The 25126-nt window shown below is 38.4% G+C and overlaps 2 protein-coding genes across 5 annotated transcripts in view; both read left to right on the top strand.

The window, feature by feature from the left end:
* The window catches only part of LOC306853527 (fermitin family homolog 3-like), a 568382-nt gene that overhangs the window by 199845 nt on the left and 343411 nt on the right, over window positions 1-25126 (top strand). The gene's annotated exons all lie outside the window — the stretch shown is intronic.
* LOC306853511 (phospholipid-transporting ATPase IA) overlaps window positions 1-25126 on the top strand; it is a 155504-nt gene that overhangs the window by 56036 nt on the left and 74342 nt on the right. For 2 of the 4 annotated variants that reach the window (XM_079390988.1, XM_079390986.1), the window contains exons 5-14: window positions 4655-4700; window positions 5087-5127; window positions 7122-7195; window positions 11918-11987; window positions 12090-12217; window positions 12636-12747; window positions 12828-12993; window positions 17271-17398; window positions 17764-17841; window positions 18501-18589. In XM_079390988.1, the coding sequence (XP_079247114.1) occupies window positions 4655-4700; window positions 5087-5127; window positions 7122-7195; window positions 11918-11987; window positions 12090-12217; window positions 12636-12747; window positions 12828-12993; window positions 17271-17398; window positions 17764-17841; window positions 18501-18589 (932 nt within the window). Of the gene's footprint in view, window positions 1-4654; window positions 4701-5086; window positions 5128-6257; window positions 6332-7121; window positions 7196-11917; window positions 11988-12089; window positions 12218-12635; window positions 12748-12827; window positions 12994-17270; window positions 17399-17763; window positions 17842-18500; window positions 18590-25126 lie in introns of all 4 variants that reach the window. The other 2 variants (XM_079390989.1, XM_079390987.1) reach the window with 1 other exon arrangement.

The raw sequence follows: 25126 nt of genomic DNA, 5'->3' as shown, positions 1-25126 counted from the left end.
ACAATACCTGCAGAGCTTCTGATGGTTCGGCCGGCTTAGAACAAGGGCGGGTTTATGCAAAAAATGAAGGAGGAAACTATGGTGTTTGAGGCTCACTGTATGTCATTTCCATGTACAGAACTGTTATTATTTAAATATGCCAGGGTAAAGACAGTTTTTCATTCTATGGCACCTTTAATGCATCCTTACTTGAATAAAAGTGTTCATATTTAAGAAAAAAATAAAAAATACAGACCCAAAACTTTTGAACAGTTATGTACTTTAGAATACTTTTTGTTTGTTGCGTTCTTACTGTGTCTTCATATACGGGTTTCAAAAGAAGCCAGCAGGCTCCGTATAATCCATAACTCGTCATAATCCGGCATCTCTAACAAAGACCGAGTCTAACAAAGAGTTGACGCGCCAGTGCTTTCCACACAGTGGCCTGCTTATCAGCTGCACCCCACTGTACTCCACTAATCCTTCTGGGATTTGGTGCTGCATCTTACCACAAACCCAAACCACTGTCTCCTCTTCCCTTTGGGGCCTTGTATTGTTAAATATTCTCTTGCTCCCATGTTCACTGCAGACAAGCCATCAGTTAGATTAGATATGTAATCAAATCATTACTTCCCTCCGCAGAGCCTGATCTCTGCTCCATGTTGAGCTGAAGGAAAATGTGAAGGAAATGGAAACCGAGGCGATAGGAGAGAGAGGAGAAAGAGAGAAAGAGAATGAGTTATCCAACACTGCACCAGAGCTGATTTGGATGATAAACAGGATCTGAGACCAGTTTAATTTTTTCCTTCTCCTGCAGAGGTCATGTGACATGGGCTAATCTCTCTAGTAATATGAACGTTGCTGTTTGCCACAGTTATTTTAATATAATATCAATTTGAGAGAGATGGGGAGGAGTTGAAGGAAAATATAGAAAGGCTGCCTGCAATTATTTATGTATGCATTTATTTTTTTGATGCAGAGTATATACAGAAAACAACAGATTTTTATTTTTTTTTACTATTTTTATTTTATTTTGATGAATTGTCTATATAAACACCTGCAGCACTCTCCAATAATTTCTCCTTTTCCCACACCCCCCGTTTGACTGGAAGAGGTGGAGGTACTGGTCTGCTCATCTCTAATAATTGGAAATTTACTCCTTTTCCATCTCTGAGTATCAACAGCTCTTTTGAATCACATTCGGTTACTATTACCTACCCTCTAAAAATCAATTTTGTAGTTGTTTATCGTCCTCCAGGTTTACTAGGTAACTTTGTGGAAGAATTAGATGTATTGCTCTCAACCTTTCCTGAGGATGGTACTCCCTTTCTCTTACTTAGAGACTTCAACATCCACCTAGATAAACCTCGGGCTGCAGACTTCCACACTCTGCTTGCGTCTTTTGATCTCGAGTGCTAACAAATCAGGCAACCAACTGGACCTTATTTACACACGACACTGCTCCACTGATCATGTGCTGGTTACTCCACTACACACCTCGGATCACTTCCTCCTCACTCTTAACCTCAACATGATTCCTGACACATCACATACCCCTCCACATGTCACTTTTCAACGTAACTTGCGTTCACTCTCACCCTCCCGGCTATCTGCTATGGTTTCATCTTCACTTCCTCCCCCTAAACAGTTATCCTCTCTTGATGCTAACAGTGCTACTGATACTTTCTGTTCCACTCTGACGTCTTGTTTAAATACTTTCTGCCCCTTATTTTCCAAGCCACCTCTTCTGCCCCTTGGCTATCTGATGTCCTCCAAAAACATTGTTCTAAACTCAAGGCTGCGGAAAGGATATGGCGCAAATCATGTAATCCTTCTGACCTTAATTTATATTGATCACTCCTCTCTGACTTCTCTGCTAATGTTTCCACTGCTAAAAGGATATACTATCATGACAAAATTAACAATTCGCCTAACTCTCGCATACTCTTTAAAACATTTTCCTCCCTCCTTTGTCCTCTTCCTCCTCCTCCTCCATCATCTCTAACAGCTGACGACTTTGCCACATTCTTCATTAATAAAATTACAAACCTCACTGCACAATTTTCCACACCACAATCTATCAAACATATCTTACCAGCAAACATACACTCGTTCACATCCTTCTCTCCACTCTCTGAGGCAGAGGTCTCTAAACTCATCCTTTCCAGTCATCCTACTACCTGTCTGCTTGATCCTCTTCCATCTCATCTCCTTCAAGCCATTTCTCCCTGCAGTTGTACCTGCACTCACTCACATCGTTAATGCATCCCTTCACACTGGAATTTTTCCCTCAGCATTTAAACAGGCTCGTATAACTCCACTTCCTAAAAAAACCCACTCTTAACCCAACTCTTTTAGGGAACTATAGACCGGTTTCCCTCCTTCCTTTCATTGCAAAAACACTTGAACGAGCTGTGTTCAACCAAGTCTCTGTCTTTCTCACACAGAACAACCTCCTGGACAGTAACCACTCTGGCTTCAGAAGTGGACATTCGACCGAAACTGCCTTGCTTTCTGTTGTTGAAGCCCTAAGACTTGCAAGAGCGGCTTCCAAATCTTCATTACTTATCTTCCTGGATCTGTCTGCTGCTTTTGATACAGTCAACCATCAGATCCTCTTGTCAACCCTATTGAGAAAGGGCATCTCAGGAACCGCACTCCAGTGGTTTGAGTCTTGCCTCTCTGATAGGTCCTTCAAAGTATCTTGGAGAGGTGAGGTATCCAAGTCGCAACATCTAGCTACTGGGGTGCCTCAGGGCTCCGTTCTTGGACCAATTCTCTTTTCTGTCTACATGGCATCACTAGGTTCTGTCATTCAGAAACATGGCTTTTCATATCACTGCTATGCTGATGACACTCAACTCTACCTCTCATTCCATCCTGATGATCCGACGATAGCTGCTCGCATCTCAGCGTGTCTAACAGACATTTCTTGCTGGATGATGGACCATCACCTTCAACTCAACCTAGCTAAGACAGAACTGCTTGTAGTTTCAGCTAACCCATCACTTCATCACAATCTCACCTTCCAGTTAGGCTCATCTACCATAACTCCTTCAAAAACAGCCAGAAACCTTGGAGTTGTGATTTGATGATAAGCTGAATTTCTCAGACCACATTGCTAAAACTGCCCGGTCCTGCAGATTTGCATTATACAATATTAAGAAGATCAGGCCCTTTGTCTCGGAAAATGCAACACAACTCCATGTTCAGGCTCTTGTTCTGTCCAGACTTGACTATTGCAATGCTCTCTTGGTAGGTCTTCCAGCCAATTCTCTTAAACCTCTACAATTCATCCAAAATGCCGCTGCAAGATTAATCTTTAATGAGCCGAAAAGAACGCACGTCACACATCTGTTCATCAGTTTGCACTGGCTACCAATAGCTGCTCGCATTAAATTCAAGGCATTAATGTTTGCCTACAGAACCACCACTGGCTCTGCACCCCTTTACCTAAATTCATTACTTCAGACTTATATGCCCTCTAGAAGCTTGCGTTCTTCAAGTGAACAACGCATTATTGTACCATCCCAAAGACACACAAAAACAGTTTCATGGACTTTTTCATTAACTGTTCCCATCTGGTGGAATTACCTGCCCAACTCAATCCGAGTAGCCGAATCCTTACCCATCTTCAAGAAACGGCTAAAAACTCATCTGTTCCATCTTTACTTGACCCTCTAACTCTAGCACTCTCTATTCTAATTTTATTTTATCTATATGTCTTTTCATTTAAAAAAAATAATAAAAATTAATAATAATAATAATTCTCTGTACTGCGTTAGGCTAACCAAGACTTGTAATAGCGCTTGCATGTTGTTGCTCTTTTGTTGGTTTTGATTGCTTCTTATGTCCTCATTTGTAAGTCGCTTTGGATAAAAGCGTCTGCTAAATGACTAAATAAATAAATAAACAAGTTTAATTTGGACATTTTCTTTGTAGTCAGTAGCAACATTATGCTGAACTTTGTCAGAGAAGGTTTGGAAACAATGGACTGACTTAATTTTATAGAAATAATCTGCATTTATGTAACTGGCGCTCGTGGAACTTTATGCATATAGTACTATCATTTTAACTTATTCAGGTTTCTCATGTTGTCTTCCTAACAGCACAAACCTGTCGTCCTGGACAAACCGTGGTGACACTGGACGTATTTTACCAGTGTTAACCCGGAGGATAATTAGGCAATTAGAGAGCACTGGAGGCAAGAGCACAAATATATATGTAGAGCTTTTAGAGGCTAATCAGTGTTTTCAGATCACTGTCGCTCATTTGCATTTGCTCTCTAAGATAGAAAAGCTCAAAGTGGTTCTCGATTGGAGCAGATCAAACGGCTCTTGTAATCTGGGCCAGAAAAGAGCGCTTCAGTGGACACACATCACTCCACTTCTCGATTAGCAGTTTTATTGATCGCTAAACATGTAAAACATCACTCTTTCTTTCTCGATAAAGAATGTGTATTTTATTTTCTAAGAGGTTTTAGTTTTTTCTGAGGACTTTGTGTTGAATGCATGCTGTATTTATATGTCTGTAATAATTGTGTGGATATGTGTGCCAATATTCTTTTATAGTGCAGAAGAAAGTAATAAAATCCATAAAATAAAGTCTGTCCATCTAAAAGTATTTGAAGCTTTGATTTGGCTCATTTGATTAATAACTTTTTATTTTTTCTCAGAAACGCCACAATGCTGATAGTGTTGTTAACAAGAAAGAGACACAAGGTAAGACATTTGTTTGCTCAACGTTTGTCTTTAAAAACCCCGTACATTTGCCCTGAGTAGAGCAGTTTTCCTCCCTGTTTTGGAGTATTTTCTATTGAACCAAAGTTTAGGGACGTAAAAGACTCTTTTAATAGGCAGTAGACATCCTTCTAATGAGAAATTAGATTGGCCAAAAAGTTAGACACAGCCATACAGAATGAGTCAGCTTTTAGTAATTAGAAATTTTCATCTCTTTTTCTTGCAAGAAAGAAGACGACAGTCAACTTTAAATGTGTGTGTGTGTGTGTGTATAAATGCATTTTTATATCATGGGGTCTTGGTCTGTGTTAGGGATCTGTTTTTTTACGTACTTTTCTTTCATGGTGATCTTTCTCTCTCTTTTGTAGTATTGAGGAACGGCGCTTGGGAGATTGTACATTGGGAGAAGGTACTGCAGCAGATGGTGTTTCTCATACCAGTTACCTCACTCAGAGTTCCAGCTTGAAAATTAGTTGACGTACTCTTAGAAACAAAGTGAGAAATGAGTATGCATAAAGCTACCCGATGGTGTAAACTAGAGCAGGTTTGGTTTGAAAACAGATACTTTGATGTTTTCTGAAGAAGGTTCTTCCCTCTCTGCTCTTTGTCTTTAGTTCATCTTGACCTAAAGAGCCGAGAATCCAGGAGTAGACTCTAACCAGGCCGCAGCGTACCTGCGGTCTCCATAGAGATCCTAATGCAGCCAGAAACAGAGCAGCTTTTCAATGTGTTAATAGAGTCGAGCTAATTACCCTGACAGAAACACACAGTCCATAATTATAAGGTGAAAGCAAAAGGAAATGGCTGGAGATATAATTACCCGAGGACTGGCCATTCATTGCTGTTTGCTATATTAGTGCACATCTGCGAGAGTGCATTAACTCGTGCCCTGGTGACCTCACTGTGGCACAGAATAGGATGTGATGTCAACTATGACTGCTTACAGTTGTTTCCTTTTAGTATATTATTTTCTGAAGCTTCAATTCTGCTAAGTGCTGCTAGAATGGACAGTGATGTACAATATGATTCTGCTTCAGCTCATTAAATCTAGTTTTATTTTTATTGTCATCTCATCAATATTCAGTTTTGTGGTGCCAGGCTTGTCGGCCATCCTTTTATTAAGCCACGCAGTGACACACTTTGAATTACAGTGCACAGTATGAATAATGTATTTTTAGTATACGCCTACTTATAAATCGTATATCAAATCATGCATATTTAAGTAGCTCTCCACTTTGATTCAAAATACAGCAGCAGCTATGAAGCAACGTCCCCCCACTTCTACTGGATTTTGGCTAATAAGATGATGATTATGCAAATCTGAAAAAAATAAATTGTTTATTTGTGGATTTTACAGAGACTACTTTTGATTTAAATGACCCCATTTTAAATGCTAATCTCAAGTAAAGGCTTATGTTTGGATCTGAGTATCTCCTGAATGAAACAAGTGAAATTAATATTTCTTATTTCTTTACTCCTGGCAGAGGCTGCTAGTTTGCTATAAAGTTTTTGAATTGATAACTAGTTTGTGTTTTACAGGTTGTGGTTGGAGACATAGTTAAAGTTAATGGCAAAGATTTCGTACCAGCAGATGTTATACTGCTGTCGTCCGGGTAGACGAGTCTACGTCATCAGAAAGGAACTTGTCCATCCTTATGCCCCTGTCTCACACTCAACACCCAAAGGAAGTGATGATTAACAGGCTAATAACAAATAACCCTAGACAAAGCATTGGTCATTACAAATGGTATCAGTTGATAGTTTTAATAATATAAATATCATATATTATCCACAAAGAATGAAGGGATAAATGACTAGTTCACCCAAAATTGAAAATTCTGCTATTGTTTACTTGCCTTTTTTTATGCCAAACCTAAAAGTTATAGGGGTTTATTAAGAAACGAGGGGCACAAATGGCAGAGTTTTATTTTTAGCTGAGTTATTCTTTAATAAAATGAGTGAAAACTCAAAATCAACACTTCCTTTAGTGGATGTTTGCTTATTGATTAATACTGACCTGATGAAGTTGTGTCCTCTTCACTGTCAAAATCCATTTGTCAGCCAGGCCTTAAGTTGTCCCAAAGTTTTGGGGTGTTACAAACATTTATATCAGCCACAGATAACAGTAAAAAAGTTTTTCTCCCACTTTACTGGTGGTTTAGCCTGGCCTGGGTGGGTTTTGAGCAGTGGACATTGTGTTTTTTCCTCTGTGAAGATTAAACGTGTGTGTTTGTGTCTCTCTCCCTGTCTTATGTGTGCTCTTCCTCCTCTGCCCATCTTATGTCCTTTCCCTCCTCTCATCGCCACCTTTCACCCTCCCCTCCCAACCTCATGTGATGAACAACCTTCTCGCGACTTCACTCGCGTCATTCACCTTGTGCCGGGGCTGCTGGGTAAATTAAGGTGTCGGTAGGGGAGGTAGTCCGAGCAGCCAATGGAGATCACCTCCCGGCCGACCTCATCATTCTGTCGTCCAGGTCAGGAACAGCTCCGATTTGCATGTGGGCTGGGTGGGAAGGGAGCAGGGGGTGCACAGGTGGAGAGAATCTGTTACCTTAATATTTCTCTCTTTCCATTTTTTTTTTTTCTTGTTTTGGCCTGATGGTGTTTTGTCAGCTTTTAATGCTATTCTTGGTTATGCCATTTTATTTTTTTTTAGCAATGATCTGATTGATATTGCTGGGCACCGCTGGGTGATATACATTTTTTCTGTATGCATTCAAAAATTACATTATTATAACATTAAACAATAAGGTTATAATGGATGTAAAGACCGTCAGATATATACTGCCCTCCAAAAGTTTGGAAGTGCCCTAGAAAAGTGGGATTTTGAACAACATTGGCATGAATCCTTTTTAATTTGTGATCATTTTACACTGATAAGGGACAACACAAACTACGGAAACATATTTTATTACAAAACAGTTTATACATAGAAAAAAACTTAAATTTTCAATTCATCAAAATATCCACCATTAGCAGCTATTACAGCTCTGCATAATCTGGGCATCCAAGCTGTCAGTTTATTCAAACATTGACTTGATACTGTATATTACTCCAAGCCTCCTGAAGGATTGCCCAAAGATTATTCACACTGGTTGGACACTTCTTACGGACATCACGGTCCAGTTCCTCCCATAGTAGCTCAATTGGGTTGAGGTCGGGTGATTGGGAGGCCATTCCATGACAGGCATGATGCCAGCTGACTGTTTCCTCTCCAAATAGGATTTGCACAGCTTGGAAGTGTGCTTGGGGTCATTGTCTTGTTGGAAGGTTTAGGAAGGTTGCGGTGTTTCCAAACTTTTGGAGGGCAGTGTACGTTTAACAGATTTTATTTTTGGAATATACTAGTACAGTATGTAAATAAAACCTACATTTAACTACATATGCTTTTACTAAAACATTTTAATGCACAAAAAATTTGTCTTTTGAAACTGATTCAGTGAAACAAATTTTAAATTGAGTAATAGAAATGATTTGAATTTCCTCATTTCTAATATCGTTTTGCTATTGAAGTTTAAATCAGTGATGCAGTCAAAACTAAAGGCCCATACTTAAAAATAGTGAGACATAGATCACAGAACTAATTTTACAGAAACGTAATGTCTAAATAAAGTGCATTAATTTTATTCACAGTGGTGTTTATTTCGTCACCAGCTATATTACTACTTATCGGTAAGCCCCTCCTCTCAAACGCAGACTAGCCAGTGGCAGTCGAGTATCAGTTGCATGGGGAGCGGAACTCGGGCATCTTTAGGTTTCAGGGCCATAGAGAAACATTGGAAGATCCGAAGCTCGCATTGGTTTTATTGGGTTTATGCTTCAAAAGTGGAAAAACGATGTGCCTGGGGTACTGGTAACACTGATTCCAGGTATCCTGGGAGGATGGGGAATATAATTTATTTTATTTTATTACATTTCCTGAATCCAAACAAAACAGAGCAAAATGTCCCTAAGTATTCAACCCCAATAAAATGAAGACAACAACGTTCATTTTCTGGTTGTCATACACTCATTAAATTACAATTTTCGTCTGCTCAAGCAGAACGTTAATGTTGTCTTGTGCTATAGCAAGGTATCTCTGGCTAAAACTAGCTAACGTTAAAGTTAGTGAGTCTATGCTATAACGTACAAACGTAAATAGCATACTGTTCTCGCGTCTTGTACAGTGTATGTCAAAAACGTATAAACGAAGGTCTACATTTCAGTGCCTCTCCATATTAAACTGGTTAAATGTACATTAAATTAATCGTATCCTGCGATACATGAACAGTGTTGATCCTGCATGTTGTCATCCGCGATCGTGATGACCGACCGTAATATGAGACTTCTCCCGCTTGCATTGAGATCTGTAAACCCTCGCTTTCACAGTATTTATTTTAAAATATTTTATAAATCCCTCCATGGAATATTTAATTCCCATTTGGTGGCCTTCCGTCCAAAATTGTGCAAAAACATTGTGGGACAAGGTTTTCACACTGCAGCTATCATTCGCACATATCATAACATAAGACAGTGAGCAACTCACTGTTTGTTTGTCCGAGGGAGCAACAGTAACTAAGGGGGGCGGGGCTTACCGATAGGTCATTTGTGCAATTAAAGGGTCTATTGAGACTGTCACGAATTAGTATCACGACTCACAGCCTCCCATGCATCATTGTTGGACCTTTTGTCGTTAGATTCTTAAATTTAAGCACCAAATATGGGCCGACTAGGCACATATTTCTCAGAGGAAGACTGTTCAACTCCCAGCAGAAAATACTGATGAACGTGGATTACAGACCTCTGCTTTGTGCTGAAGATGCTTAAGCATGTGCACACAGGAAAAACAAAGCGCTTCTCTAACACAGCTGGAGAAAAGACCCATTGAGTGACTGTAAATATCACAGCTGTTGGCACAATGCATGGCTTCAGCAGGAGCTCAGACTCTGATGTGACTCTGCATGCGGTCACATCACCACAATGTACAGTATTGTCATGAGCCTTTATAGTAAACCACATTATACGTATCCTGGTAATCTATGAATTGTTGTTGTTTTCTTTTTCACTCTAAGATAAACATGATGTTTGGGTGGGGGCTTGTTACATTTTTGACAACTACAGAAGAAATGTATCAACATCGATTTTTGTTTTATACGGACACAAAGCAGAGCAAACTTTTCTGATAACTTTTCATTTTAAGTATGAGGACCATCTTTTCTGTTCACACCTGCTATCATTTATTAAAGGAGAGATGTGTAACAGCTTTGGCCCTGTGTACTCACTATCCTGCTTTTGCTCTTCTCAGTATTAACACTGAATGTTCATTCGTCTGGTGTGCTGCATCTTTCCTTTGTTGCATGTGGAGGATGTAACTAAAAATAAAAACAGCAGAATGCATAGCCATAAACAAAGATGCATTGAGTGAAAGTTTCCTAATGGCTGAGTGCAAAATGACGGATCTGGATCTAAGGGAGTCCCATTCGAGCGATGTGTTTTCATTTTCAGTCCAAGTACTAAAATGCCTTGTGCAGTTTGGGGAAAATATGCTGCCCAGTGCACTTTCCTTACTGAAATAAAAAATATCAATATAATTTTAACAGAAAACTGTACTAGTTCTGGAAAACAAGGCATCTTTGATTGAGGCTTCATTTAGCTGTGTGGTTTTGATTGATGTGAAAACTTCTTTAGTTATTAATTTTATATATGAAAGAGTTACATATTTTAGCCAATGCCATTTAGCTGTTTTATGTGATGTTTTGATATTTTATTAAAGCTAGGCTGTGCCAGTTTCTTTTAAGATACACTATTGTTCAAAAGTTTGGGCTTAGTACCATTTTTTTATGTTTTTGAAAGTCTCTTGTTCCCACGATGCATGTCTGCATTTATTTAATCAAAAATATAGTCCAAATAGTAATATTGATATTACAACTCAAATAACTTTTTATATATATTTAATATATATTTAAAAATGTAATTTATTCTAGGGCTGGGCGATTAATCGAAAAGTAATCGAAATAGACATTCAGAACCTATAATCGATCAAATTTTTCCAGGCCGATTATTTCGATTACTTTCCCTTTAAAACACTACCGCGTGTGGAGTCACGTGACCCCGCTCCCTTACATTACGTTATTCCGCCGACATCACTGAGACAACTGAGCAACAAGAGCAGCTTGTACCAAAGAAAAACGCAGTCTCTGTCATTTGGACACATTTTGGCTTCAGTAAGGATGACATCGAACAAAATGAAGTCAGATGTAGACACTGTAGAAAAACTGTTTCGACGTCCAAAGGTAACACCACCAATTTGTTTCAACACTTGGAGCACAATCACGTTACTGAATATGAACAAGAGTTATTTTATTTAGAAGAGATACTGCTTATTTTCTACTTTTAATAAGAAAAACATTGAAAATAATTTTTGTTTCCAAAAGTGCAAGTTATTTATTTTTACTTTTTTATAAGAACAAAGTGACTGTTCGTTTTAGGCAATGTGTGCTTTAATTTCAGCTGTTTAACATTGATGTTCAATAAATAATCATAGATAGTAGATAGTGTGTGTTTCCTTCAATTATTTTAAAATTAAGTAATGCACCCTTCATTCAAAAATCTCTCACTTGTAATATGTGAGCATATTTACTGTACAAAACTTGTCAGTGAACTATGAGGGCAAAAAATAAATAAATAAATAAAATAATCGTTCATTAATCGTAATAGAGTTAAAATGTTCAATTAATCGAGATTTTGATTTTAGGCCAAATCGCCCAGCCCTAATTTATTCCCATCATGGCAAAGCTGAATTTGCAGCAGGCATTACTCCAGTCTTCAGTGTCACATGATCTTTCAGAAATCATTCTAATTGCTGCTCAGTAAACATGTATTATCACAGTTGATTATATATTATATTTACAATTAGAACACAATTATTTTTATTATAATTTTATACAATTAGAATTCTTTGACTAGAAAGCTCATTTGAAATAGAAAACTTTTGTAATGTTATTAATGCCTTTTGATCAATTTAATAAGTCCTTGCTAAAGAATTTAAAAAACAATTACAGACCCCAAACTTTTGAACAGTATAATTTAATATTATTGTATTTATTGTAAATTTCAGTAAACTGCAAAGTATTCTACTGGTGGTGCCATATATATTCATGATGTATTAAAAAAAAATTTTTGTTTGTTTTTTTTCATAATGGTGCTGTTTATTGTAGTGAACCTCAAGGAATGTGCTACATTGAGACCTCAAATTTAGATGGAGAAACTAATCTCAAGATCAGACAGGTGATCCGATATCATACATACTGTTATTAATTAATACTCTACAATTCAGCTAATTGTTTACTGGTGTGAATTGTATTACTTAGTGTTTTCTGTTATACTCAGGGTCTGCAAATCACTGCGGACATCAAGGACATTGACAGTCTAATGCGTATCTCTGGACGGATGGAATGTGAGAGTCCCAACAGACACCTTTATGAGTTTGTGGGCAATATTCGCCTGGATGGGCACAGGTATGAGAAAATCAAAAGACAGAATGTGAGTGTTAAAGGTAAAATTTGGCTTGAGGTGAATGAAAGAAAAACAGAAGCAATGACAGAAATGGTCAGGCTGACTTCAGCCTTGTATTTCATTAGTCTGAGATACTGAGCGTGAGACAAGTTAATTTCAGCAGGAAGGGTTCGATCGAAGTTGAAGAATGAAAATGTCTCACTGATACTCTAAGGCAGGTTTAATTGTGTATTGCTATTTAGGAAGGAACAAATCTATACTTTCTAAAATACCAAATTTGTTGTGTTTTCACTTAACTTCCTTCTGTGCCTTTTTTTATTTTAATCTAACATCACATTCTCCTGCTGTTATGCTTTATTTTTTTGGTAGGGATTTATTTTTTAAAATGTTCATCAGTTGTTGGGTTTGCTCCATATTTAGCACTGTACCACTCGGTCCTGATCAGATCTTGCTGAGAGGTGCACAACTCAGGAACACGCAGTGGGTCCACGCTATCGTGGTCTACACAGGACACGACACCAAACTCATGCAGGTAGTTTATCTGCTTAAGTCCATTTCAGTTGTATCCCAAATCCAGCTTCAATCTGAGAAATCTGAGTTTTGTGTCTCCAGAACTCTACGTCCCCACCTCTGAAGCTTTCCAACGTGGAGCGCATCACCAACTTTCAGATCCTCGTGCTTTTTGGCTGTCTTTTGGCCATTTCATTGGTCTGCTCCATAGGCCAGACCATCTGGAAGTACCAGTACGGCAATGATGCCTGGTACATGGACCTCAACTGTAAGAACCAGACACCCTTTCCTTCTGTCATGCTAGACCGCTTGCGTGTCTATGTGTGCTTTCATTTTTTTTTTTTTTTTTTATTGTCAGTAATTTTCGTCTTCCCTGTATGTAAACAAATATGCATTGCATATGTGAATATTTGTCAATAAAAAGGGAAAGGAGAACTTTTCCCTTTTAGTTGTAATATGCATAGACACATGAATGTATAAATGGTTGAATATCACGAACGCTGCTGTACTTCTTTTTTCGTTCGTTTTGTTATCAGCTTCCTTTCTAACATTCTATTTGGTTTGTGTTTTTTGTTTGTTTGTTGTTGTCATTTTCTTAACAGCTCCAGGTAACAACCATTTAAAACCCTTGGCCATCTGTGAATGACCCCTCCTTACTAACCCCTAACTGAAGCTCAGCTTTTGCTAAGCTACCGAAGCCACTTATATGGTTGCCCTACTTTGAGAGGGTAATTGCAGAAGACCGCGCACACACCAGGAATCCAATGATAGGTTTTTCCCTTCCAGCTCTACACTGTGTAGACCCTCTTAATGCCTGATGTCAAAAACGTGCCTTCCCTTTCTTTATTTTGGTGACACGTTAAACACTTCGCAAGCTCTGGCTTTGGCCGTGTCAGCGTCCTTTCGCTCGTGCCTAACAAATGAGCCACGACAGTAAGCCTCGGACCCAAAGAAACACACGTGGAGAGGAGCAAGTTACCCACGGGCGCTGTCAGAGCAAGAGTTAGAAACGTGTTCCTGTGCAGAAGCAGAAGACCCTGGAGGTCAAACCGTGGCATTTTCTAAATGCCCCCCTTTTCCTCTTACCCACCTCCTCATTCAGCTGTGTTTGTTATACTGGTGCTGACAGACGAGGCAGAAAAGGCCCAGCTCAGGAGAAGATGAGCAAGTCCATGCTAATAGGCTTAATGCTTGGGTTGTAAAAGTACGATATTAAAAATACAAACACTGTCTTTAATTTTTAATGAGCAGTGAAGGGAGTACATCCCTTGCGCATTGCCTTGTTGTATGCCTTGAGCATTGCAGGTAATTGAAAAAGAGAAAAATAAACAATTTTATGCACCAACGAGGCGAAAATGTGTTAAATTGGTGGCAGGAGACGCTTGCAAATTGATTAACGTGTCACAACCATCATTACTCTTGATTTAAATAGGAGGGGCTGTTTGTGTCCAAATCGATCTCAGCTTGTTTTATGGCCTACACCGTTCCCTTCTTGGTATGCTTTGAGAGATCATCGAAAATGTCGTCAAACACTGAGATGCACCACCATGAATGCTGGGTTCCATCTGTAATCATTCACATCCAGCACAGTCATTTGGAAAGGAAATAACAATGATGTTGGGTGCCATGTGAGGGAACAGTGAGGTTATAAAGCAGGTATCCATCATGAAATTGATTATTCCTCTAAAGGAGGGAGACTCTGTCTCATCTTTGTTGTTTGTCCTCCTAGTGGAGCTGTAAAAGAGAGACGTGGCATTGATTTGGCGTTTACATGCTTTTGCAGATTATACTTACTTTATAAACCAAGGAAACTTCCTGCTTTTTCAGTCAGTGGTATAATCATGTAATCAAGGATTCATGATAAAACGATTAGGGTTAATAATACTTGGAGGGAGCTACATTACCATTCAGACTTTTATTTCTTTTTAAAATAAATTAATACTTGCATTTAGCAAGGATGCATTGAAAGTAAAGAGACCTACAAATCTTTACAAAAGATTTCCATTTCAAATAAACACTTTCTATTAATAAAAAAATAATTGTATTATATAAAAGGCAACCAGATGGTGTAGTTATGACATCTGCAAGCTAACTGGGTAACGCTAACCAGCCAACTCTTGACCTCTTGGGCATGATTGGATCTATTTGGTTTTGTGCTGCTGGATGTCAGATTATGATTCATCCCCAGAGATAAAAACAATGCAATAGATGTGCTCGAAGGTTTCCAGATTGGGTTAGCAGGCATACGCTGAGGGCGATGGTTACACACCTTTCACTCATTAGTCTGAGCGTTGCACACTTCAGGCAGATGAGTAATTATTCATCATAAATAATTCATTTGACTTTGAACCCCTGTGATATTTTACTCTGCTTCTGTCCCAGTATATATCCAAACCAACGCGTGTGTCTCTATACCGATGGGCCTTCAGAGCACTTGAGCAGCAGTCATTTGTTATGCATTCACGCCACCTGAAATAACAGGTAGCAGGTTTTGTGCCGCACATATGCTGACGGGCGGCTTGAGAAGTGCTGACCCTGCAGCGCGACTCCTTGCAGTAGCTGAGAGAGATGGTGCTGCTGCATCCTGCATGCTTCAGAATGTCATGTGAGCATGTGCAGCGGTGAAGGTTAGCGATTAGAAATACATTTGTTTACGGTAGCCTTTTGAATGCAGAGTTTTTGTCGTCTTTATTGCCAACTTGGTGTTTGTTGGGTGTAGTTTAGTTGTCGATGCAGCCAAAAATCTTCCATCAGGAAAGGTCTTCAGCCGACATGCAAGAGACAGTCATACTTTGTTCAGTATTACTTCTACCATGTTTCGGATCTTATAAATGATTGAAATATCTCTAAATGTCACATCTCTCTGTTCGGCTCCATGTGATGGGAAGGTACTTTAGACTGGTCTCCCTCCTTTACACTGAAACATCCAAACTGATTGTCTTCCTTCCCACCACTAGCCAAATCCTCTTCCTCTCTCCGTGAGTCAGTTCCAATAGCAGTTGTATGATTGCCCAGCCTCTCTAGTTCTATGACTCTGTATGAGAAAAGCGCTCCCTCTCCTAACTGTTCAGAAAAAGAATTATTGCATTCTGCGGATCCCCAGGTAAAGCTTTTTATTCATGCTTAAAGTCAACATGAAGTAAAAAAGAACCCATTTACTTTCTTAAAAAACGTTCTTGGTCTTGCTATGAACAGTTCATCAGTGTTTAATGTTCAGACTTGGATAAAATACAATTGTATGACTCTTTTATATTTTTATATATAAAATTATATATTAACCCGAATTAGAATTTAAAATTTTTTTAAGGCTAATGTAATGTTGATTTTTTAGATCTTGCTAATAGTTAAAGGAACACTCCACTTTTTTGGAAATAGGCTCATTTTACAACTCCCCTAGAGTTAAACAGTTGAGTTTTACCGTTTTTGAATCCATTCAGCCGATCTCCGGGTCTGGTGGTAGCACTTTTAGCTTAGCTTAGCATAGATCATTAAGTCGGATTAGACCATTAGCATTTGGTCATCAAAAATTACTAAAGAGTTTAGATAATTTTCCTATTTAAAACTTGACTCTTCTGTAGTTACATCGTGTACTAAGACCGACAGAAAATGAAAAGTTGCGATTTTCTAGGCTGATATGGCTAGGAACTATACTCTCGCAATGATATTACGCAGCGCCTGAAATTAGTCCCCAGCTAGGTAACTAGTTATGATACTACATCATGACTACTTTCAGGCGCTGCGTAATATCACTGCGCCTGCTGCACCCATGGTAAGGCAGCAAATTTCCTTGATTTTTTTATGATCTATGCTAAGCTAAGCTAAAAGTGCTACCGCCAGACCCGGAGATCGTCTGAATGGATTCAAAAACGGTAAAACTCAACTGTTTAACTCTAGGGGAGTTGTAAAATGAGCCTATTTCCAAAAAAAGAGGAGTGTTCCTTTAATGCAGTAATTCAATGTATTTCTCTCTTTAAATATCCTTTTAAACATGGTCATCTGTCAAAGTAAAATGGGTTATGAATATTGTTTCATGTTGATTTTAACACTATGTGTGCGCTGTCTTGTGTCTGTGGTCTTATTTTTATTGATTACATTTTTGTTTCTCTTTGTGCGGCTCTCTTTGTTGAATTTGGTGTTTGATTGAGATTGGAAATCATGATTACCCACCCCCAGTGCATTGTGGGATAATGTGCTGCTTTGACATCTTGACATCATAGCGGCAGCCTTGGCAATATGGGCAAGATTCAAATGATCGAGTTTAGCTAATAATTAATTGAGACCTAATTGGAGAATTGAATGTGAATTTGTAGGTTAGAGGCTTACTGGAGAGATTGGGTGGAAGAGTTGTATAGTGTTTGCACAACGCTTACACAGCGCTAGTGGAGCATTGTGGAAACGTTGCAAATTAGATCAGATGAGCTTGTGGCATTGTCCTTCCATCATTTCTCCTCAGTCCACCCCATCCCATCATGCCTTTCATAGCTCAGAAAACTTTGTCGGCTTACTACCTCTCTCCTCTTCCTCCCCTCGCTCTTCTTTTTCCAGATGGTGGAGCAGCCAACTTCGGCCTGAACTTCCTCACCTTCATCATCCTCTTCAACAACCTGATTCCCATCAGTCTTCTGGTGACTTTAGAGGTCATCAAGTTCGTCCAGGCTTTCTTCATCAACTGGGTGAGTGTGAGGCTGAGCTGCGAGAGCTCTGTCTGTGTGATGAATCTGCTGTCTTTGAAATGTAGACTGTCTAAACCTCCAGGGCCAATCCCAGAAAACTTCACAGCCCAAACGAAAGTGGAGCTTTATCAAAATAACCCATTTGAAGATGCCAAAATTGGATTTAGGACAAGGCACTTACAGCAAACAAGACACCGCTTTTAGATGCAGTGGAGTTTTGTGAATTCCCATCGAGTGTCAAGACTTTTGAGCCCTTATATTTTGATTGACAGAGTATGAAAAGAGCGGTATATGTTTTGGAGGCCAGATGGCAAGGTACTAATAAAAAATGGTTGCGATTTATTATTTCTGCCTGGTGATTTTAGGACACTGACATGCTGTATGAAGTCACCAACACACCAGCTATGGCCCGGACATCAAACCTGAATGAGGAGTTGGGACAGGTACTGCTTGCCTAAAATTAACATTCAGAAATTAACAAAATAATGATCAAAAATGTAAAAAACACACTTGATTTATATTTGTAAACACTAATTTTGGAAAATGTAATTGACCACAAACGTTTGAACCGTACTGTAGTGTATTGATTCCATATTGATTATGGACCGTTATGTAAAATTCTATTTATCAATATTGTTTGTCAGTATTGGATAGTTACTTTTTCTATTTTCATTTCCCCTGTTTTTGTCTTGTAGATCACCTTTGCTATCATGTAATGCTCATTTAAAATTCATCTTTGAAACACTGATTATTAAATAACACTGTTAAATGTAATCTGTAGCAGATCACAAAATGTTTTTTTGTTTTATTTAGGCAAAATTATATAGATTTTTAATATCAGCCATAATACAATTTATTAGTTTAGCTGTAATGTTTAGAATTTTATTAGGGAATACAGCCTAATGACAGTTAATATAATAAAGGCCCACTTTTCACAATCTAGTTTATTCCTGATGCATTAAATCAAATCCCTCCTTGCGTTTTTGTTTAGAATAATCTGTTTCATGCAGAATAAGTTGCATTACGGAAGTAAAATGGGTTGAAAATATTTACTATGTGTAACTACTTCATTAACTCTAGTTTATCGCTCTCTTGAAACCAGGTGAAGTACATCTTTACGGACAAGACGGGCACCCTGACCTGCAACGTCATGCAGTTTAAGAAGTGCACAATTGCAGGCGTGGCCTACGGGTAAGGCTCTGTTTCACATTGCTTTCATAATCAGTAGAGTGTACATCTGGCTCTAGCTGTCTTGTCCTCAGCACCCTTGTTAGCAGCTGCCTCGATGCTTCCCTGCACAGCCAGAGTGATTCTATAAATATCAGAGAAGGGGACTCGCAGATTTTCTTCCGTGTTTTAAAAAAAAAATGTTTAATATGCTTAGATAGGAACACTGTGTTTCTGGTTGCCTATTTGTCTAACTTTGGACATTTTTATGGGGCATGCAAATATATATATATATATGTATGTATATATGTGTGTTCTAAAACTAGATATAGAACATTTTGTTAGACACAGTTGTATTTATAAGCTTAAAGTGTTGTGAAAGGTGAAATTTCCACTGTGTTGCAGCTGATACCATGTGAGTGTTTTTGAAGAAATGTTCATCAGCGTGCTCAGCATGTGGCAGATGAGACAATATAAAATGGCATAACTCTCTTCCAAATCTCTGTTTTCCTTTCTCACCGGATAGATTTTATGACCACTGATGTTTACATTTACATTTATTCATTTAGCTGACGCTTTTATCCAAAGCGACTTACAATTGCTAATTATGTTAGAGGTCGCACGCCTCTGGAGCAACTAGGGGTTAAGTGTCTTGCTCAGGAACACATTGGTGTCTCACAGTGGATTCGAACCCGGGTCTCTCACACCAAAGGCATGTGTCTTATCCACTGCGCCAGCACCACTGTTTATGGTAAGCAGTCTACAAAAGATGAGGTGTATTGGATGAGGTCACGTCGAGGCCATGGCTCTGAGTTTATTGGATGTTTACATGCACAACGACTTCAGATTTTATCACAGACTTGCCAACCATCATAAAATACAGCCTTATGTTCAAGTTTATTGGTGTCTCTTTTATGTTCTGCATTTGGAGAATAAAGCACATGGCAGCAATATCAGAGCTGGATCTAAATGATCTCTTCTCCAGCATTAGGAGAAACATTAATCCTGTTAGCTCAATTAAAACTCTTCTGAGATGAGGAGATTCAAGAGGCACTTCCTCTGTGACACTTAAAGGAAGACACTGACTGGAAATGTTAAAGTCTTTGTTGAACAAGATTTGCATTCCCATTGCTAGTGCTTCTAAGGCAGCAAAATAATAGTGTTAAAGTTTGGTTAGTAATTTGTTTGTTTAGTTTTTTTGGAAGGGGTGGCACATTAGAGTTTGAGCTTGCACTAAAGGATCCAGCTGAATTGAGTTGATATTCTTTATTGAGCCAAGAGATCAGTCTTTGATGTTTTTTCCTCCTTTAGTAATATGTCATTTGCTGTGTGAATTCACAGGTTGCACTTCACCTTTGGTACTGAGTAAAACACAAGACGAACTTGTGAGCTGTGTATGAGAATCAATGTGCATTATACACTGCCATTCATCACATATCACGACTATTCAACATTTTGGGGCCGTAAGATATTTTAAAAATTGTTTTAAAAAGTCTTATGCTCACCAAGCCTGCATTTTTTTTAATAAAAAAAATACAATAAAAACTGTAGTATTATGAAATATTACAGTTTAAAATGACTGTTTTCTATTTTAATGATAAAAAATGTAATGTATTCCTGTGATGATAAAGCTGAATTTTCAGTATGATCCTTCACACATTTTTCTAATATTGCTGATCAATTTGATGTGTCCTTGCTGAATAAAAAAGGAAAAAATAAATAAATTGTAGCGTACAAATTAAGTATGAATAGAATCTCTACATTAAGGAGTTTAAACTGAATGAAGAAAATAAGGATAGGTTTGAAGGTCAGAGGTTTTTTTTCCCCCCAAGACCCTCTGTGTTCCACCACAGAGAATATAACCAGCAAATCAAAGCAAGATCATATGAAGCACTTCTCTAATCCTACAGCCTTGACCTTTACACCAGCTAAATTACAAAGCTGATGCCTTCGGAGTAGGGTTGCCAAGTCCTTGGTTTTACAGTGGAATTGGGCTACTTTTACACTGTTGCTGCAGGTTGTATTTTAGTCCACGGGTTAAAGCAATAAGGAACATGATTTCAATGGAGCGGACCCCTAAAAGAGAGAAAAACTGCAAAAAAATGTGATTGAGAGAGTTTTGAATAGCAGTTGGGCTGGTTTTGTTTCGCAAACCTGGCAGCCTGCTTCTGGGCCAGCATTATGGCATCTCAATTCAGTTCCTCAAGACTTTTCTTTCTGTCTATGTAGAGGAGGAATCCCTCTGCTTATCATTTGGTCAAGTCAGCAGTACCTGTTTAATCTCTCACAGGTATGTCCATGGCTCTTTTGACGCTTGCAAACTGGCCTGTATTTCAGAAGCAAGTCCTTGTCCTCCACCTCGTGAATATGGATGCCATCTTTTATCAGCTTCAAATAAACTTGACCCTGTTTGATGATGCATCCCTCCTCCTCTCCCCTTTCTGGGAGTCGGAGCGAGTACAGCCACCGCACCAAGTCATTGATGTTTTGAAGCGTGACATCTTTTCTTACAGTGAGTGGGGAAACTTGATGCAAAGTTTGATGTGAAATATAGCCTAGATTTTGTCATGTTTGTTGGACTGGAAAAACCAACATGCTGCTAGTGTAGCATGCTGGAGTCCTGGTGTTAATGCTGAGACGAGCTGACGTCTTTCCACTAGACCTTGTCTTTTACGTCTTTTTGTGTTATGTCTGAGTTGAATTTCTTGAAGTTCTTTGAGTTTATTTCCACATGTCTTAATTTTAAGTTCTCTCCACTGACCCAAATAAAACTCAAGGCATCTCCTTAATCCACAGCAACTACTGAAGACTCCAGCACATCTTTTGTTGTTGTTGTCTTTATTGTTCATTTATACTTTTCAAACCTTCAAATCTTGTCTACAAAGGAGCGAGGTTATTTTAGTATCATTTGTTATTATAGTAATTATTTATATTTTGAATTGGCTTTAATTTTTATTTTAGTAATTTTTTAGTTAAATTTTTTTTTTTACTTTTTTTTTTTTTTTATTTAGCTTTTATTTTTATTTAGTAATTTTTAGTACTTCAAACTATTTAGTACTTCAAACTACATTTAAGTTTGTTGTCTTCTAAAATGTTTTATTTTTTCACTTTTGTTTCAGTAAACAAAAAGATTTTAATAGTTTTAGTTTAAATTAAATTAACTAACAATGGACTTGAATGCTGTGCAATGGACTGTTTTCTGTTCTCATAGTCTTAATTGGGAAGTCGTGGCCTAATGGGTAGAGAGTCGGACTCGTAATCCAAAGGTTGCGGGTTCGAGTCTCGGGCCGGCAGGGATTGTAGGTGGGGGGAGTGAATGTCCAGCACTCTCTCCACCCTCAATACCACGACTGAGGTGCCCTTGAGCAAGGCACCGAACCCCCAACTGCTCCCCGGGCGCCGCAGCATAAATGGCTGCCCACTGCTCCGGGTGTGTGTTCACGGGGTGTGTGTGTTCACTGCTGTGTGTGTGCACGTTGGATGGGTTAAATGCAGAGCACAAATTCTGAGTATGGGTCACCATACTTGGAAGTATGTCACTTCACTTCACTAATTTCAGACATATGTCTCATGTAAAACAAAGATCTGAAATTCTCAAAAAAGGGTGTGATGTGTTTTGATTTTCCTTGACCTGCTCTGCCATGTCTTTTGTCCCCTCCACTTGTGTTACATTGCACAGCTAATTAAATAGAACAGTAGTTAATGAAATAATCCCTTTGGGTGAAGATGTTAATTAATTTGATGAGCTTTCATGGAGACACGATGGCCAAAGTGCTCTTTAGCCATCAGCACTTGAGAAATTGTGTCTAATCATATTTTTTCCTTATTTCTTTTGCTTTTAGTATTACAAGTTTTTGACCGTAATGACTGTGCTTGGCTTGTGAAGCTGTGCAGTTTTTTTTTTTTTTTTAATGGATGGTAATTTGCGCTTCCTTTTCTTTGCCAAATCCTCATCTTTTGCTCTGCTTATTTATAGGCCTACATCAGGGTCTCCACTGGCCCCATCTCCTTTACAAATTGTTAAAAACACATTAACGTGTGTAGCCTGCATCTAGCTTGGCATATTACTCAACATAGCGTATAGTCTCAGGCAGAAACTTTGGGTGATTGATAAATAGATTATGTGGTGCAGCAAGAGTGCTGTTTAAGCAGCTTTTTTGAGCTTGTTTGTCAGTTATTGTGTGTAAATGTCCAGCTGTACTCACGCCACCCCCCAAATGTCTCATGGGTTAGATGTGGTCTCATCTGTGCACATGGTACAGTTGCTAATGAATGTGATAAACATTACCTATTTAGGTCAGGTGGTTGGTGGGGGTCTGATTCCATATTGTCAGAATTCCTATTTGCATGTAAGACTATTTCATAAGATTGCACTACTGAATTGCCAGGTAGTCATTTGGCAAACACTTTTCCCCAAAATGACTTGCACTAAAATAAAGTACACAAGTTTTAATGAAGCAAATTGTGATTTAAACAAGAGTTAATGCCCTTGGTCTGTCTCAATACTTTTTAAATAAAGTATTATTTTGAAATGCTGCAGTTTTTTTTTTTTTTTTTTGAGTGTCATATTTTATGGCTTTATGCAGTATGATATAAGAGTATGGAGGTCATAGTCATAAAAACACCCCAGTTTTATGAAGACCTATGAAACATGCAAATATATGCAATTTGGTATAAATATTTATGATATTTATTTGACTGTACCGTAAGATAAAATTCTGATTAGTTTGTGGGGGTCAAAACATATGCAATGTAAAACGAGGGTTGAAAAGACAAAGATATAGAAGTTATGGAAACTTACGGAGCTAGATATAGGCTTCAGGATATCTATTTTGGGTCTGGGCTTGACTCCAACTCTGCAACTTAAATCTTCAGCATGAACAGCCATGATCTTTACCAACTAGGCTGCACCACCATTTTAACAAGTACTTTTGAGTCTCTTTGAAGTGAGCTGAGGTAGTGCAGTTCTGCAGGGATCCTTTCATGCAAGTGTCTCAGGAGCCGTACTGCGATTCTCTTCTTTTCTCTCTCTACCTTGTTGCTTAAAGCTCTTTTTCTCGGTAACAACCCACAGGGCCTGACACGGCTAGCATTTGTCGTTTTTAAAGCATGTTTGTTTTAAAAGACCAAGTACCACCCGTCTGCAGAAATCTCTCTTGTTTGGATGGTGAAGAAGTCGTTGAGTCTAATACCTGCAGGACTTGTGTTGGCCTATATTAGCGTAAATGTGCTGTTCCCCCCTGCTGAAATGCAGTTCTTTTGTTTCGGCGTACTAAACAGTTCTCTTCCCCCTGAGGCTGATAGTACAGTGTCAGATATGTGCATGGCCAGTCAACCTGCCTTTTGTTTTTATAGTTTCTCTCAAGTCATAATTTGGATTTGAAATACTCCATGTGAAGCAATAGCAATGTTTCGAAGCAAAAGCAATGTTTTCAACAATGGAAGACCATATCACGTTGGAGATTTTTTTTTTTATTATTGATTTTTCTCTTTTTTTCCTGTATTTTTCCTATTCCTTTTTTTGTTTACTTTTTTATTTTCCTTGCCTCCTTCCTTTCTTCCAAATATTTTCTACTCGCATGCCAAACCCTATTCAAAAAGTACTATGGCTGTGCCGGGATAGTGATGTTATACTGTATATTGTGGTGTAAACCACGACAGTGAATGATTTCCACATTGATGTAGCATGGTATTTTCATGTAAAGGGGAATTCAAAGAATGGTTGGCACAAATAATACCATGATACGTGGCACTCATGGTGTCATGTGCGCAATTCTTATTCAAAATGCTTTCTACAGTACACTCAACTTCATTTAGTGCTCTTTTGTTCTCCCTTTGTGTCATAATATACACAATGCTTATTCTGTATAACTCCTTCTCTCACCAGTGTCTGGTCCTTTAAACACTCGGTCAGGCCAGTGTCCACTCGTATTACAATTAATAAAGCCCTCAACGCCTGAATCTGTTGACCGGAGCAAAGACGCGAGAATAATTTGCTGCTGTCAAGCCGGCAGCAGTGGCTGTGTCTCCATATCCCAGCAGACAGAGTTTAGCAGCCAGCAGTTCATCCTCTGCCCCTTTACTAGCACTGGCTTGTCTCAATAGTCTTTATATTGGCTAGTAGATAATGTAGCTATTTGCCTGATTATTTGTCTTACAGTATCTTGGATTTGTCCTATTTAATTAGCTGTTTATTGGCTAGTCATACTACTTACTCATGTGTTAGATTTGGCATATTATATCTGCTACATTGTTGGATGATTACTATATGGATAAAAATTCACATAAGAGTTTTTTCTTATAGTGGATGTATTTTTAATTACTTATTTTTGATCTGTACACTTACATCACTCAAAAATCCCTTTTCTTATTTTCTGCTTTGCTTAACATGTTTGCCTCTGCAGAATTTTTGGAAAATATAAATATAATTTTTTGAGTTCCATCTGTTCATGTTGATTTAGGAATTAACTAATAAATATTAGGCCTATATAGATATCACCACTTTCTATTCAAAGTATATAAATATATTGGCTTAAACCAGATTCTATATATCCGATTGTC

The sequence above is a fragment of the Barbus barbus genome (assembly GCF_936440315.1).
Source record: "Barbus barbus genome assembly, chromosome: 33".
Classification (NCBI taxonomy): Eukaryota; Metazoa; Chordata; class Actinopteri; order Cypriniformes; family Cyprinidae; genus Barbus; species Barbus barbus.
Note: the sequence above shows the minus strand (reverse complement) of the source record. Positions and strands in the feature narration are given on the sequence as shown.